General features: G+C 40.3%; 1 protein-coding gene across 4 annotated transcripts in view; it reads left to right on the top strand.

Moving 5' to 3' along the window:
• The window catches only part of DPP6 (dipeptidyl peptidase like 6), a 2,129,336-nt gene that overhangs the window by 1,243,651 nt on the left and 871,934 nt on the right, over positions 1-13,751 (top strand). For all 4 annotated transcript variants that reach the window (XM_085631994.1, XM_085631993.1, XM_085631995.1 and 1 more), the window contains exon 6: positions 8,069-8,121. In XM_085631994.1, coding sequence (XP_085488120.1) covers positions 8,069-8,121 — 53 coding nt within the window. The remainder of the gene's footprint in view (positions 1-8,068; positions 8,122-13,751) is intronic.

The raw sequence follows: 13,751 nt of genomic DNA, 5'->3' as shown, positions 1-13,751 counted from the left end.
GCCCCGTATTCGTTTTGAATCTGTTTCAGGACATCTGGTATTACTGCCATAGACGGAACACCATGTGTTTTTGTGTAGATAGCAGCAAAGACTGTGCCCCAGAGGCGCAGTCTTCCAGATGTGGTGTGATCCCCATTGGTAAACAGATTATTAGAATTCTGTACTTCTCAAAAGGGCTAGTATTAGGAAATACTGCTTTGATATGAGTAATTTTTTGAGCTATCCAGAATGGAATTTGTTCACGTTTTGTGGGCATTTTTCCCATGACTGCGTGTAAAGTCTGTGGAGTGATTTTAATGTATTCCCCGGATGAGGGGCTGGATTTTGAATAGTTAATGGTGGTTGGACTGTGAAAGTCCGCATGACATATTGAACCAATGGTCTATAAATTTTGATTAGCTCCTTGAGTTGAGCGAGTAGATCCACATCTGACATTTCTTCAATGTCAGGATGAGGTGTATAGCTGGCTAAAATCGGCCATGTTGCTCCTGGTCTACCTAGTGGAACGAGCCTGGTAATGTGATAGTAGTGTTTTAGGGCGCCTTTAAACCAGAGCTCATGCACCTGGTATGTGAGTGGAATTTCAATATCCTCGAAAGGAATATATTCCTCACGTGGTTCATCTTCTTTGTCGAAGTGAAACAAGTGTGTTACTGGATTTGATTCTTGGAATACTATCCATGAGTAGAAAACCTCTGTCTGGTGAGATTCATGTGCCTCTATCACGAAGACTGCTCTACCACCTCTTGGTGTTAGACCATGTTTTATAAGTTTGAGTGATGGCTCTCCTTACATTTGGTTGGATGTGTATAACACCCACTTCGTTTTCATTAAAACCTGTAACGTCAGCCTCAGCTGTACCATTTCAAGGGAACAAAGATAAGGTGCACAATATTTTGGAACACTGTATCCTTTCAACGTTGAACAAAACTAAACAGCTAATACATAGGACTTTCGTCCTACTCGGCTATGGCGGATATTATCCCTAACCACTCCAGACGTCTTATGGAGTTTTATGAGTAGAGGGTCTCTGAGAAAAGCACGACTGAGTTACTTCAGTATGTAGTGTTAAATTAGTGCCTTACCAAACCGTTGGGTGCCATGTAGTGTAGTTCCTATATCCCTGATAGGCTCTGCGCATTGGAATAACATACACAATAGATTTGACATAGGACTAAGGTCCGTATGTCTCTATCGAGTATATTAAACTTAATTACTTGTGTGTGCCAGCTAACTCAGAGGTCACTAGAAACTTCTCGAATATACAAGAAGGGATTAGTCTCTGACAACCGCATAAACATGACAACTTTGTTTCCCTTTAGAATCGGAACAGTCTCAGAATCGTGGAAACAATAGATAACAGTTTCACTCAGTCAATCATGCATGCTTCGTTTCTACAGAGTTGCACAGAAATAGAGAGACAGGCGTTTCAATAAAAGGGTTTATTGAACAGTCTTATTTCTCATGCAAAAGATATGAATTGCTACAATCGTAAGACAGACTGCGAAGTACAATATGTACGAGGATAGCAGTAAGATAAAATAATACTGCAATAGCATGGTTTGTAGCTATGACATATATTAATCAAAATACATACATAAATAACATAATGCTAAAATGTGATACACATCTGATGCTTCCAAATTGTTCTACCCCAGTGTACCTAACCTAGGTGCAGTAGGAGGTTTGAAGTAGGTGCCTTTTCTAAAGTATAGCTAGCTATATTTTAGTTTATCCAAGAGTTGCCAAAAGTTTCTCTAAGTTCTAGTCAGCTCCATACCTGAGAATGAGAGAGGTTGGAATCTCTTTTCTGGACTCGATAGTCTAACCCCCCGCAAGGGAAGCCAGAGAACACTGGAGCTGGATTCTCTGCGAGGAGGATTGCAGCGTTAGGTCAATGCATCAGGCTGGAACTCGATCTCCTTCCGAACTTGCCATGGCAAACCGTGTAGTCTGGGTTGGGTCAAATCCTCCGGGAACCGCAATTTGCCAAGGCAAGTGCTGGTATATTTATAACAAAAATAGCTCAGCACACTTGTAAATATTAAGTATGGACAATCCACAATAAAATACGTCTATAGCACAGTTGTTTTCCCAAAAAGGAGTCGATATGTTCTGTTGGTATTGAAATTCATCCTTTATCCACATATTTTTTTTGCAACCGCCAACACGTTTCGTCCACAATCGGAGAAGTGGAGAAGTGTGGCTCAATGATTAGAGTGGCAGACCCTGATGCAGAGGTCTAGCCCGGGACCAGGGTTCAATTCCCCGCCTCGGCGGGTCTTGGGCTCAAAAATTCCACGGACATGATAATTCTCGCCTCGGTGCCTATTCCAATCATGGAGTCCCACTCTGCAACTCTGGGCAATAGCTTGCTTCATTTCCACAACGGCCCCCACAACGCTAAGGATGCCTGGCCTCCACCTTGGGGGTGCACAGGAGTGGACGCCTCACAGGGAAAGCCAGGATGGGTTCCACAGCGGTATTCGTACAAGCGCCTTGAGACCCTTGCGGGTGAGTAGTGCGCTATTCAAGTATCAATTTACATTTACATTTACAATCGGACTTCTTCAGGGCTCACAGTATAGACTTTCTCTGTTTTCAAGTATCCATTTCCAATGTATTTAACCAATTGATTTGAAAGTTTATCCAGACATTGTTCATCTATAAGTTCCAGAGAACTAAACGTATATCAGTGATTGTGTGCACCCATCCTGGCGCTGCCATCAGGTTTGAAAAAGAGTGTTCGCTGGTATATTTATACCTTGAAGGTGTCTAGGGATGCCAGTATTGACGTAAAAGTCGGGCAGAGGAATGTCATGAATGAACCCCTAAGGAATAGATGTTCATGAATACTTAATGAGTTCTTGGAGAAATCAATATTAAAGCTGAGGGAAATTCCTAAAGGCTTAAGGGTCTGGTTTTCCAAGAATTCATTGTGACGTGGATGGACGGATGTAGGTGGCTATGCCTGTATTTGGTTTGTACGGGCAATGTCTAAATAAGGGCCGGATTTCAATGTCCAAATAAGGTCAATGTGAATTGTACCTATATAAGGGCATAAATCAGGAAACCTATATATGGAATCTAAATCTGCACACAACACACTGAGGGTGTGCCCTGCCCTACACTCTGCAGCACACAGCTGAATCCTGTAGCAAATGCCTGCAGAAGCCAGGCCCCGCAGCTCACCTGCACTGCTCAATGCATACTGCACCCTCATTTTTTTTAAATACATTTTCAGGAAACAGGGAACATGTCTCTTGAGTTCTGTAATGACAGCCACAACATACTGCTCTGGCCAGCCAATCAGTTTTGACTGGTCCCCTTTGAGTTGGGCAATCAGAGAATACCTGGACAACAACAGTCCAGATTTACCCAAATGTACTTAATTTCTCAAAAACGTCTAAATGGATTTGAAACAGATCAGAAAATCTGAATAAAGTTCTATCTTTTTACTTCGTGTGTGTAGTGTGTATAATGTTTGTGTGTGTAGTGATGGTGGATGCCAGCAATTATGGATTAGGTGGTGTGTTAATACAAATGGATCATGCCAAGAGTGGATTGTTACTTATGCATCAAGAGCTCTGCAGGATGCTGAGAAAAATTATTCCATGATAGAGAGGGAGTTGTCGACTTGTGTGTGGGTGGCAGAGTATTTTAGAAACTTACTGAGGGGTACTAAGTTCATCATTAAAACGGACCATAAGCTGCTGTTGTATATGATGGCACCAGGTGGTGGAAGTGCTACGTCTGCAAGATTGGCCAGATTGACCTCTAGACTGCAGAGTTTTCAGTATCAGTTGGACTTTGTGCATTGCAAGATTGATGTTTATACTGATTGCATGTCCAGGCTTCCAGTACCAGTGAATGATCCCATCGAGGCAGATAGGGAAGACTGCGAAGTAGGATTTACGTTACAGGAAATTAATTTGGTTGGTGTGAAGCAACCTAATATTCAAGACTGATAAGTGGAATGAGGAGCTGGTGAATGACGTTGATCTTAACAAGGTGATGCAGTGTACTTTGCATCATTGGCCAAAGGAAAAGAAGCTGTCAGGTGAATTGATGTGCTATTTAAAGGTGCAGGAGGAACTTGCTGTGGAAAATGGCATCGTAGTATGACTGGACAAGTTTGTACTGCATGCTAATTTGAGGAAAATTGTCGTAGATTTGGCCCATGAAGGTCACATTGGTATTTCAAGCACTAGAAGGCGTGTCAGGGAAAATTTCTGATGGCCTGGGATAGATATTTTTGTTGAACACCAGGTAAGGATGTGTGCAGAATGTGCTTCCAGTGATAAATCAGATAAGGCTATGTCTACCGATTCACAGCCTGTTTATTTTCCTGAAGCACCATGGCGGAAATTAGGGTTGGATGTTATTGGCCCATTTGCTTTTTTTTGCCTAGGCAGGAGGCTTTTGGGATTGTGTTGCCTGATTACTTTTCTAAAAGGCCGGAGGTTAAGATGGTAAAGGAAGTTACTTCAAACATTGTGGTTGAGCTTTTGCATGAAGTCTTTTATAGAGAGGGTATTCCCCAGCAAATGGCTGCAGACAACGGTTCCCAATTTGTCAGTAAATATATGGAAATCTATTCAGAGAAGTGTGTAGTGGCATATAGGAGAATTGCTGTGTTCCACCCAGAAGCAAATGGTCAGGTTAAAAGATTCAACCAGGTGGTCAAAGAGGCTATTCAGGAAGGGTTGAATTGGAAAATGCGTTGCAATCTTTGTCATTATCATATAGGACTTCACCAGATTCTGTGACTTCGGTGAGTCCTTTTGTATTATTGAGGGGACGTAAACCGAGCTCTAGGCTGGTACCATGGTGGCTGAAGAACAAACAGAATATCGTAGGTCAAACTACTGAAGTGGATTTTAAAGAGATTCGATGTAGGGTGAAGGAGTACAAGTCTAAAATGAGACCGGATTTAAGAAGAAGCAGCGGTATTACGAGCAAGCAGGTTGTGAAGATTGGTGGTCTGGTCTGCATAAAGAAAGGTAGAGTGAAAGGTAAGGGTTGTGCTAGTTGGTCAGATCCTATACAAGTCATTGAGGTTTTCAGGAATGCGGTGGGAATAGATGGAGGCAGTGTCTGGAACCTTAAAATGGTATCATTGTTCAGAGGTGGGATGGTGTGTTCTGATGAGCATGGATGTGGTGGAACAGGAGTGTGGTGAGGACTCTGGAGCCAACAATGCTACTAATACCTATGGTGGAAACATGGACAAGGATGCTTCTAGATGTGCAAGGTGACGGGCCCACCCGTGAAGTTCCAGGATAATGTCTTTTCGTTAAAAAAAATGATAATTTACAGGGGGAAGGTGTGTAGCATGCTCAACGTGACATGTCATGTTACGCTCATGCATAGTGTTTACACTTGTATCTTAATGCTATGTAGGAGATAGGCACAAGTGTGACACCCTGTGTAACGCTTGTGCCTATTTCAGAGGATGCCTGCCATTGTGCGATGAGCCTATTGCTCGTGGTAGGCGATGTTTGTGTTCAAGTGTTCAATCCCAGACGTGGTACTTTTGACAAATAAAGAAGAAATGGCCCCCTCAACAAGCTTATGGATACAGGACTTCTAACAGTATTATGAGTACTCAATACCACAATACAGCCACAATGTATATCTCAATGAAAATATACCCCAACATATAATAAAAATAACAAAGGTAGTCACTGCTGTCCGAGTTAAAAAGAGGTGTGTGCATCACTGTAGAAACAAATATGCTCTTGGCTGACTCCAGAGACCAGTATTTCAATTCAATAACATGCACAATGTAGAAAAGACCAGTCGCTGACTAGAAGGACAGTACAGGACTCCAGAAAGATGGAGAACCACACCTTGTAACTGACAGCTCAGTTCACTGTAATCTCTTTGTGTGCTGGTTTCTCAAATGCTTCGTCACCAAGCACAAGGCTTCTCCAGCATGTCTTCCACCAATCACAGTGCTTCTCCGGTGCATTGTCCTCCAATCACCGCATCGTCCTCCAACTACAACATCTTCCTTTGACCCTAATATAGCCAGTAACAGCGTGACACCACCAGTGATCCAATAATGGTTAAGGTTATAACCAAACAAGGGTGCACCAATGAAAATGCTCTACCTTGTAGGTGACTTCTAATCATGGTTGCGGTACAGCTTCAGATTCTAACATATTACACAACGGTGCACTAATGCAACTGCTGCACCTCGTAGTTGCATTCTAATCACAGTTGCGGTGCAACCACAAATCCAAATTTAATAATCCACATGTAACTCCTTTCCTGCTCGTCGCCAGGGTAGGAAGTGTGAAGGCAAATAAATACTCCAGAAACCAAGGTAAGCATTCTGTAACAGAAAACAAACTTTATTCCCTAGACAGCATGCTTACACATTAGATCCAGATCAGTAATGCCCACCCAACCACCAGCCTTCGCCATATATACAAATCATACCCTGCTTGAACGCAAACACCGCCTACCACAAGCAAGAGGCTTGTTGCACTACAGCAGGTATCTTCTGAAATAGGCACAAGTGTTACACTGGGTGTCTTGCTCGTGGCTATCTCCTACATAGCATTAAGATATAAATGTAAACACTACGCTCGAGCGTAACATGACATGTCACGCTCACGCATGGAATAGTATTCATCGTCATCTTTTAGAAATGTGAGTCTAGGATATGGATGAAAATGGCATATTGATTTATTCTTGATTTGTTCTAAAAACCTGTAGGCCATATTGCTAATTTACTGGGGTAAGGTGAAAAGGTCTTAGAAGTAAATAACTGCTTTAATTCCCAAGCGCAGGTGTAATGATGGCACCTTCATTATTTTCTAATGACAATTTTTGCCAATTTATCATATTTTGGTGTTTAAAATACCAATTCTGCATTTTAAGCCTCAATTCCAAGTGAAAATCTGTAATTATAAATATTTACCACACCTAGCAAATACATCTAATCAGTGTAAATGATATTTACCTGGTGAAGTAACAATCTCTCCCCTATCCAGCCCTATTGTATTTGGGGGCTATATTGTTAAGAATCAGTGTTATAGCAATAATTACAATTTCTTTCATGTTTATCGCTACAGTTGTAAATTTCTGTCAATTTTACCATCACCTTTGATTTGATGCCTTTATTCTGTATCAGCTTTGTCCATGCCATTTATTTGTGTGTATTTCACTAGCTGTTGAACGATTACAACGGAGATGTCCTCACACAGGTTACTGCTGATTCATACACCGAAGGCACAAGATTTTATATGCAAAGTTGTAACTTACAGCTGCAGTACTCCCACCTTACTCTTGAATTTTAAGAGTAAGCCAGGAGTGTTGCAAGAGCATGTTACAGCAACGTCTTTATGAATCAGACCCATGCTGTACAGGAAAGGAAGAGCAAAAAAATAAGGCAGGATAGAGGTGGATATCTACTTCAGCTGAAAAACTACATGGGAGTTTTTGAATCCCCACACCTTTATGAGTTTGTGGGTGTTCATTGACTTTGTAAGATTGAGCTTGCTTCAAAGCCATCAAACCTGTCCCTAACCATAAGCTTTCAAGCACAGAAATCAGATCATATTGGCAGAATTGACAATTCACAAATTTAATTTATAAGGGAAACATTCTGCAACTCCTAATGGATTTAGCATTTTCAAAAGTATTTCTTGATGAATTATAGTGGAATTTAAGAATACAAATGGTTTTTAAAAGCAGAACCGGTTACAAAACAACTAGTTTCGTATTGTTTTGTAGTCACTTGATCATTTAGGCGAGTACAAAAGTTGGTCTTATTCAATTGCAATCTAATCAACCTGGTGTTATTACGTGAAAGTAGGTATACATTTAAAACCGCTTTAAATTATCTGAAAACAGCACTATTTATTTTAGTGTTGTTCAAATTAAAAATACAGCTTTTGTTAATAATGTCACTACTGGTTTGTATTACTACTACATTCCGCATTTTGTTTATTTGTATTCTTTTATTAAATATTCTATATGTAGTTTTTAATATAATAATGATGACATTGGTTAGTAATAATACTTTATTAAAATTCTGCTTTTTTATCATTTTCAGATATACCAGCACTCATTTACAGCATATTATGCCCTGTGTAATTTATTGACGTGGTAAGTACAGTTACAGTACTAAAATCACTTTTTTTATTCAAAGACTCTTTCGAAGTTTGTGAAGCAAAAAGAAAACGACATACTTTACTTTTCTATGGCACCAGAGTTCCCATTCAAAGGACCATTTAAGCTTATAAACTGGAAATCAGATTCTTACAGAGCAGGAAAATGTGCATAAGAGATACACTTTACTATTTCAGTAAGTTCGAGCAAATGGTTGAAAAATGAGAGGAACTGGGTATACGACGTGGGTTAGCAATTTCCTTACAAACTTATTTTTGTATGGGCACTAAGTTATAATTCGGGGTATTTAAAAATCGTTATCGCGTATTTCTTCTCAAAGATGAGCGCAAATCATTAGAATCACAAAATAATAGGTTTAAGTGAGTCCCACACCTGGAAAATGTTTGTGATTAAAACAAAATTGAGAAAGTTAAGGCATGAGTGGATGCAAAGTTCATGTCCTAGATATCCAACATTATGAATCCGGGTTATATCTTGACAATGTTCCATCAGCTCAACATATGGGAGCAAATACAGGAGCACAGTTATCAATAGTGGTGCAGATGCTCAACAGGAAGTTGCTCGACCTCCATGACATTCCATGCCTTTGATATTAACATTTTATAATATGTTGTTATATTTTGGTTGAATAATGTTGCTATATGATTGTTATATGCAATGCACTGTTTTTTACATGTATATTGATATTTTAACGCCTTTTTCATTCCAACCTAGATATGTTTACATGATATTTTTAACTTTTACGTTTCCCTGTTCCGTTCCTTTACACGCCCTCACATTGTATTGGACTGTACCACTTCTTTTCTTAATAAACGTACTTTCTGAAACTAAAAAAAAAGTAGTGGTGCAGATGCAATTGTGTCAAGCCCCACACCCGCCAACTTGTTCTGAGGGATCCATGGCACAACAAATGATGGCTGTCTTTCAGTACACCAGTAAGAGCTTGGGGGTGCTGCAGCACCCCCCCCCCCTAAAACAAAATAGCCAAGTTGAATTTCAGTGAGTGAATGAGCAATAGAGATAGATGCCTTTAAAATTCGTTTTTTATCTTCTCTCATTGCTGTGCATTCAAACACAGAGGTGAAATGTCTTCTTATAAATCACTGCTTAATCTTTTATCATGGAGACTGGTGTTTACTTTACTTTCTCTGACTGCAAAGTGAGAGGTCTTTTTTAAAGGGAACTATGTCACAATCTTGCTGGGGTACAGGGAGAGTGAAAGGGAAGGTTGTAGAATGGTGTTTTTTCTGGCACACAACCAAATATGTGTAATGTGTTAATGAACTGTACCAATATTTCAAAGCAGTTAGAAAAGCACAAATGAACCACATTTTTAACTCTGAACCGTTATAGAAACAAAGATTTTAATAGGATCAAAACAAATCAAGGCACTTGGTGATGCAAATGATAAATATTCTCTGGAACCCGTTTTCTACAATTTGTGCGTTATATTGTTGTATCAGTAAAACTGTAATTTCTGTGCAAATTTAGTGGTCATTTCAATGGAAAATGTGCCTTCTGTAAATGACAGTGCGCTACCACAACAATCTTTACTAATATATTTGGGACAATGTGCTGCACCATAATCTACATACTACACACTTACCACTCTCCTGCTGGAAGCAAGGGGCTCATTTGCTACTCTTTTTTTTGTGACTCTTGGATTTTTCGCAATCTCTGGAACTTTAGTGATGTTACATTAATGTCAGCAACCCACTTTGAAATATTTTCCACCAGCACTAGATGGGGGACAGACCGTGCGTGGGTTTCCCCTTGTTTATATTAGGAACAAGGTCACCCTTGCAAGAACACTGAGACAAAATAGTTGCTAAATGCCTGCATTGCAACTTACTTCACTACTCGCATTCAGACAACGGCATCACCATTTTAGTTAAACAGTAAACCTTAAATAATGGAGTACCTCATTAATTAACTTGAAAACTCAAGAAAATGTTGTAATTAGTGGAACAATATCTTTGGATTTTAAACATGAAAGGTAAAATTCTTTAAGATACTATGACAAATGCCCTGTGTCCGACAGTGTTTAATTCATAAAAGTATGAGTGCTGGCACCCAAAGCTCAGCTCAGAAGCCCGTGGCCAGTGCTATTATTGCATGTCGGCGTGCCGAATACCAAGGCTAATTAGTCTTTAATCCACCTCATGCCTCTTTGAATTGACCACCAGGCACTCTTTGCTCCTTTTTCTCACTCTTGCAGGTTTCTGCATTTTCCCTCTGTGATTGTTTTTCCTCCGTCTTTCCCTTTTGTGTGTTTTTCCTAGTTTTGCTATCAGTAAATGTCTGATTAGGAAAAAGATTGCCGGTTCCCAAAAATGAGTGACGGCAGCCCCACCAGTAACCGTCTGCTCAAATTAAGCACTGGTTTCCAACATAAGTAAGTCATTATGTGACGCTTGGTGGGGACAGTATTACTGTTAGTCTTGAAATGTGGTACAGAGGTAATCTCAAATCGTGCATCTGGCTTGGTGATAGGTAGTAACACAAATCCATTATTTGTAAATCAGAGTGGTTATCTTCACCACAATTTGATTGCAGAAATTACTGTGCACTCTTACACTTGGAAACCGTGAATCTCTTGGTATCATCAAACTCCCATTTCTGTACATCTGAATTTACCTAGAAAGGCCATTGGGGAGGCGTCTGTATACCTCTCCTGTTATCGAAGTTTACAGTGGTCTTGAAGACATGTTCTTATATCCAACACCTAAGATTAGAGGATTACTACTAGCTGACCGATGATCATGCTGTGCCTGGTGTCACAGTGGACTAATGCACCTACTTCAGGAGTCTGTGTATGGCCTCATAGTCACAGCTTTGAATTGTAAGTCTTTCATCATTTCAAGGTCGATAAAATGAGTAACTTTGAGTTGTATAACAGAACTCACGGTCATTGATTCATTAAAATACTAGGGGTAGCAGAAGTGACATCATACACCCTTTGATCTTAATGATGTCATAGGAAGTGATATCATATGACCATTGACCTTAAATCTTCTTAGAAATGTCTGTTATATAACCCTAACCATGATTACATCACAATATGAAAGATTGCTGATGTTCCATATTAACTGCCTGATTAATATAACAGCACATCACATACAAAAATGTAAAATTTAGGTCTCATCTATTATTGTGCCGACATGATATAGCAAAGGGACATTTACCGGATTTGTAGTAAGCAAGCACAATGAGTTTGTCTGACATCTTCTAGGGAGATCAGGGTGGTGGTGCAGCTTTCTCCTCCCTCAGCAACCTTTGGAATAAATGGACCCTAACAGAGCATTGTAAAGCACAATTGTCATATGAATGTACTAAAAAGCCATCAGCTCATTAAACATTCAAGTCCTTTCATGGTGTGCCAAGCTAATAAGACTTGGGTTTACTTGATTTTGCTTTAACTTGAGTTTACTCCAATTTGGTTTTAAAATGTTCAAACATTACCTCCATTGCTAGGGACAGGTTTTTGTCACAGGTGCCTCACTTGCCCAAACATTACATACAATATGACAGTGTTAGAGTTTTGACAATACTGCTAATCACATACAATGGGTGACCTTAATGTCAAAATTTACATCTAGTATGTTAGTTGCTCCCCTGACATATGCCACGATCGTCCTCCCTTATGCCTAGAATTTCCTTCAGTGTGCCAAAGCTAACTGTTTGCCACAGGTGCCACCTTTGTCAAGAATGTCCTCCAGTATGTCTGTGCCAGCATTTTATCCACAGGTGCCTCATGCCAAGATTAACCTCCTGTATGCCAGCACCAGCATTTTGCTGTGGGTTATTGCATATGTAAGTATTGCCTCCAAAGTGCTAGTGCCAGGCAGCATTTTGTCATGGCTGCCTAAAAAAATCAAGATAACAGGATCTCCCCCCTTTTCAATATATATAAAAAAAAGTCAAGAAGCATGCCTATAGCAAACTTGTAAGCATAACGTCACATTCTCATCCATACTAACTTACATTCACTGAATATGATTCCCTCACACTCATTCTGTCTCACTCATTTACACTCATTCACGTTCACTCTGTCTCTTGCACTCACTCTTATCCCGATGCACTCTCTCACTCATCCTTACTCTGACTCACTTATACTTTCTCACTCTTTCACTTTCTAACGCACACACACACCCACATACAAACACTCCTGCTCACACATACAAGCACTGGCTCATCCAAACTTTCTTTCACTCACATGCACACACACAACATACCTTTAAAAGCATTTTATTTTACATAAGATACCAGGGAAGGTCCCATTGCAGAGCCTGCTGTCCATTTTTTTTTTGGCATTTTTTATTACACCGATAGAGAATGATAAACTAATATTTAGTATTAATATATCAAAAATGAGCAGAGGTTGGAGCATGACACTAATTATGTGACCGCGCCTTATGCTCTTAACTGTATTTTTTTGCCAGCTCAGTGGCCCGAGTGCAGCCCCCCACCCACCACCCCCCCAGGGGCACGCAACGGGCCCCCAAAGCTATTCCCCGCCAGCCAGCCTTTCCATGGCGGCATCGCCGCCATGGAAAGGCCTTATTGTGGCCCAAGTCTGCCCGACCGGCAATCAGAACGATTGCGGACCGGCGGAAAAGCGGCAGACAAACTTTGCAATCGCTGCAATACCTCCCGCCATTATAATATGGTGGGAGTAAATCAGGTTGCGATGGCGGGCGGATCCCCACACCAGGCCGGCGGTGGTGATCCGCCCGCCATCCTAATCACCCACAAAATGTACGTCAATTAAAAATTAAACATTAACAGCAAATAAACATTGGCCACACCATGAAGGTGTGAATTCATGCTGAGCACAGTTATGTGCCTCTTTCTTGCGTCACTATACATTTTTTTGAGCCGCATCATAAAACATGCTTGTCTAGTACTATTATATGTCCATGGTGGTAAGTTAAGGCTGTGCTTGGTGCAAATACCTCTTACCTTCATATTATGAAAGCAGGATCCTTGTGATGGTAATGTGTGACAAGAATGTGTGTATATATTTGTTGTGTGGAATTCTGTTGTATTAGTGATCTATTATTCTGTTGTTTTGTGTTGCATTATAGCAATGTGATTTTGTGTTGTACTGTGGTTGATATGCTGTGTTCTGCTATGAATGTTTTGTTGTGTTGTGCCCTGCTATGCTTTAATTGTGCTGTTATGTTGCTTTGTGTATGGTAAGACGTTGTGTTGTGATGTTTACTTTAGATATTTTGATAAATACTGCTACAGTTCTAGCCAAAAGCAAATAGTCCTTAAAACTCTGCAGACAAGCAACAATTTACTACTGCCTAAAGTGGTAAAATAGTGAGGCTCCAGCTCTTCAACTGTTGAAGACACTAGTCAGCCCGAAACAGTGAGACAGACCCTGTCTAATGTTAGCACATGCAGTGCGCAATTTATGTGCTACAGACCTATTCTCTCTTTATCTCACTCTTGTTGTCACTGCAGTGGTGGCTGGTGACTTTTGAAACTGGTGAGGCATTAATGGCAGGGAATCTGTAGTTAAAAAACATCATCACTGTTATAAGGAGATCATTCTGCAAGAATCAGTGCCCAATGTTTTATTATCAACAATAAATACA

This window comes from Triturus cristatus, chromosome 10 (assembly GCF_964204655.1).
Source record: "Triturus cristatus chromosome 10, aTriCri1.1, whole genome shotgun sequence".
NCBI lineage: Eukaryota > Metazoa > Chordata > Amphibia > Caudata > Salamandridae > Triturus > Triturus cristatus.
The sequence above is the reverse complement of the archived record's forward strand: the minus strand, read 5'-3'. Positions and strand labels throughout refer to the sequence as shown.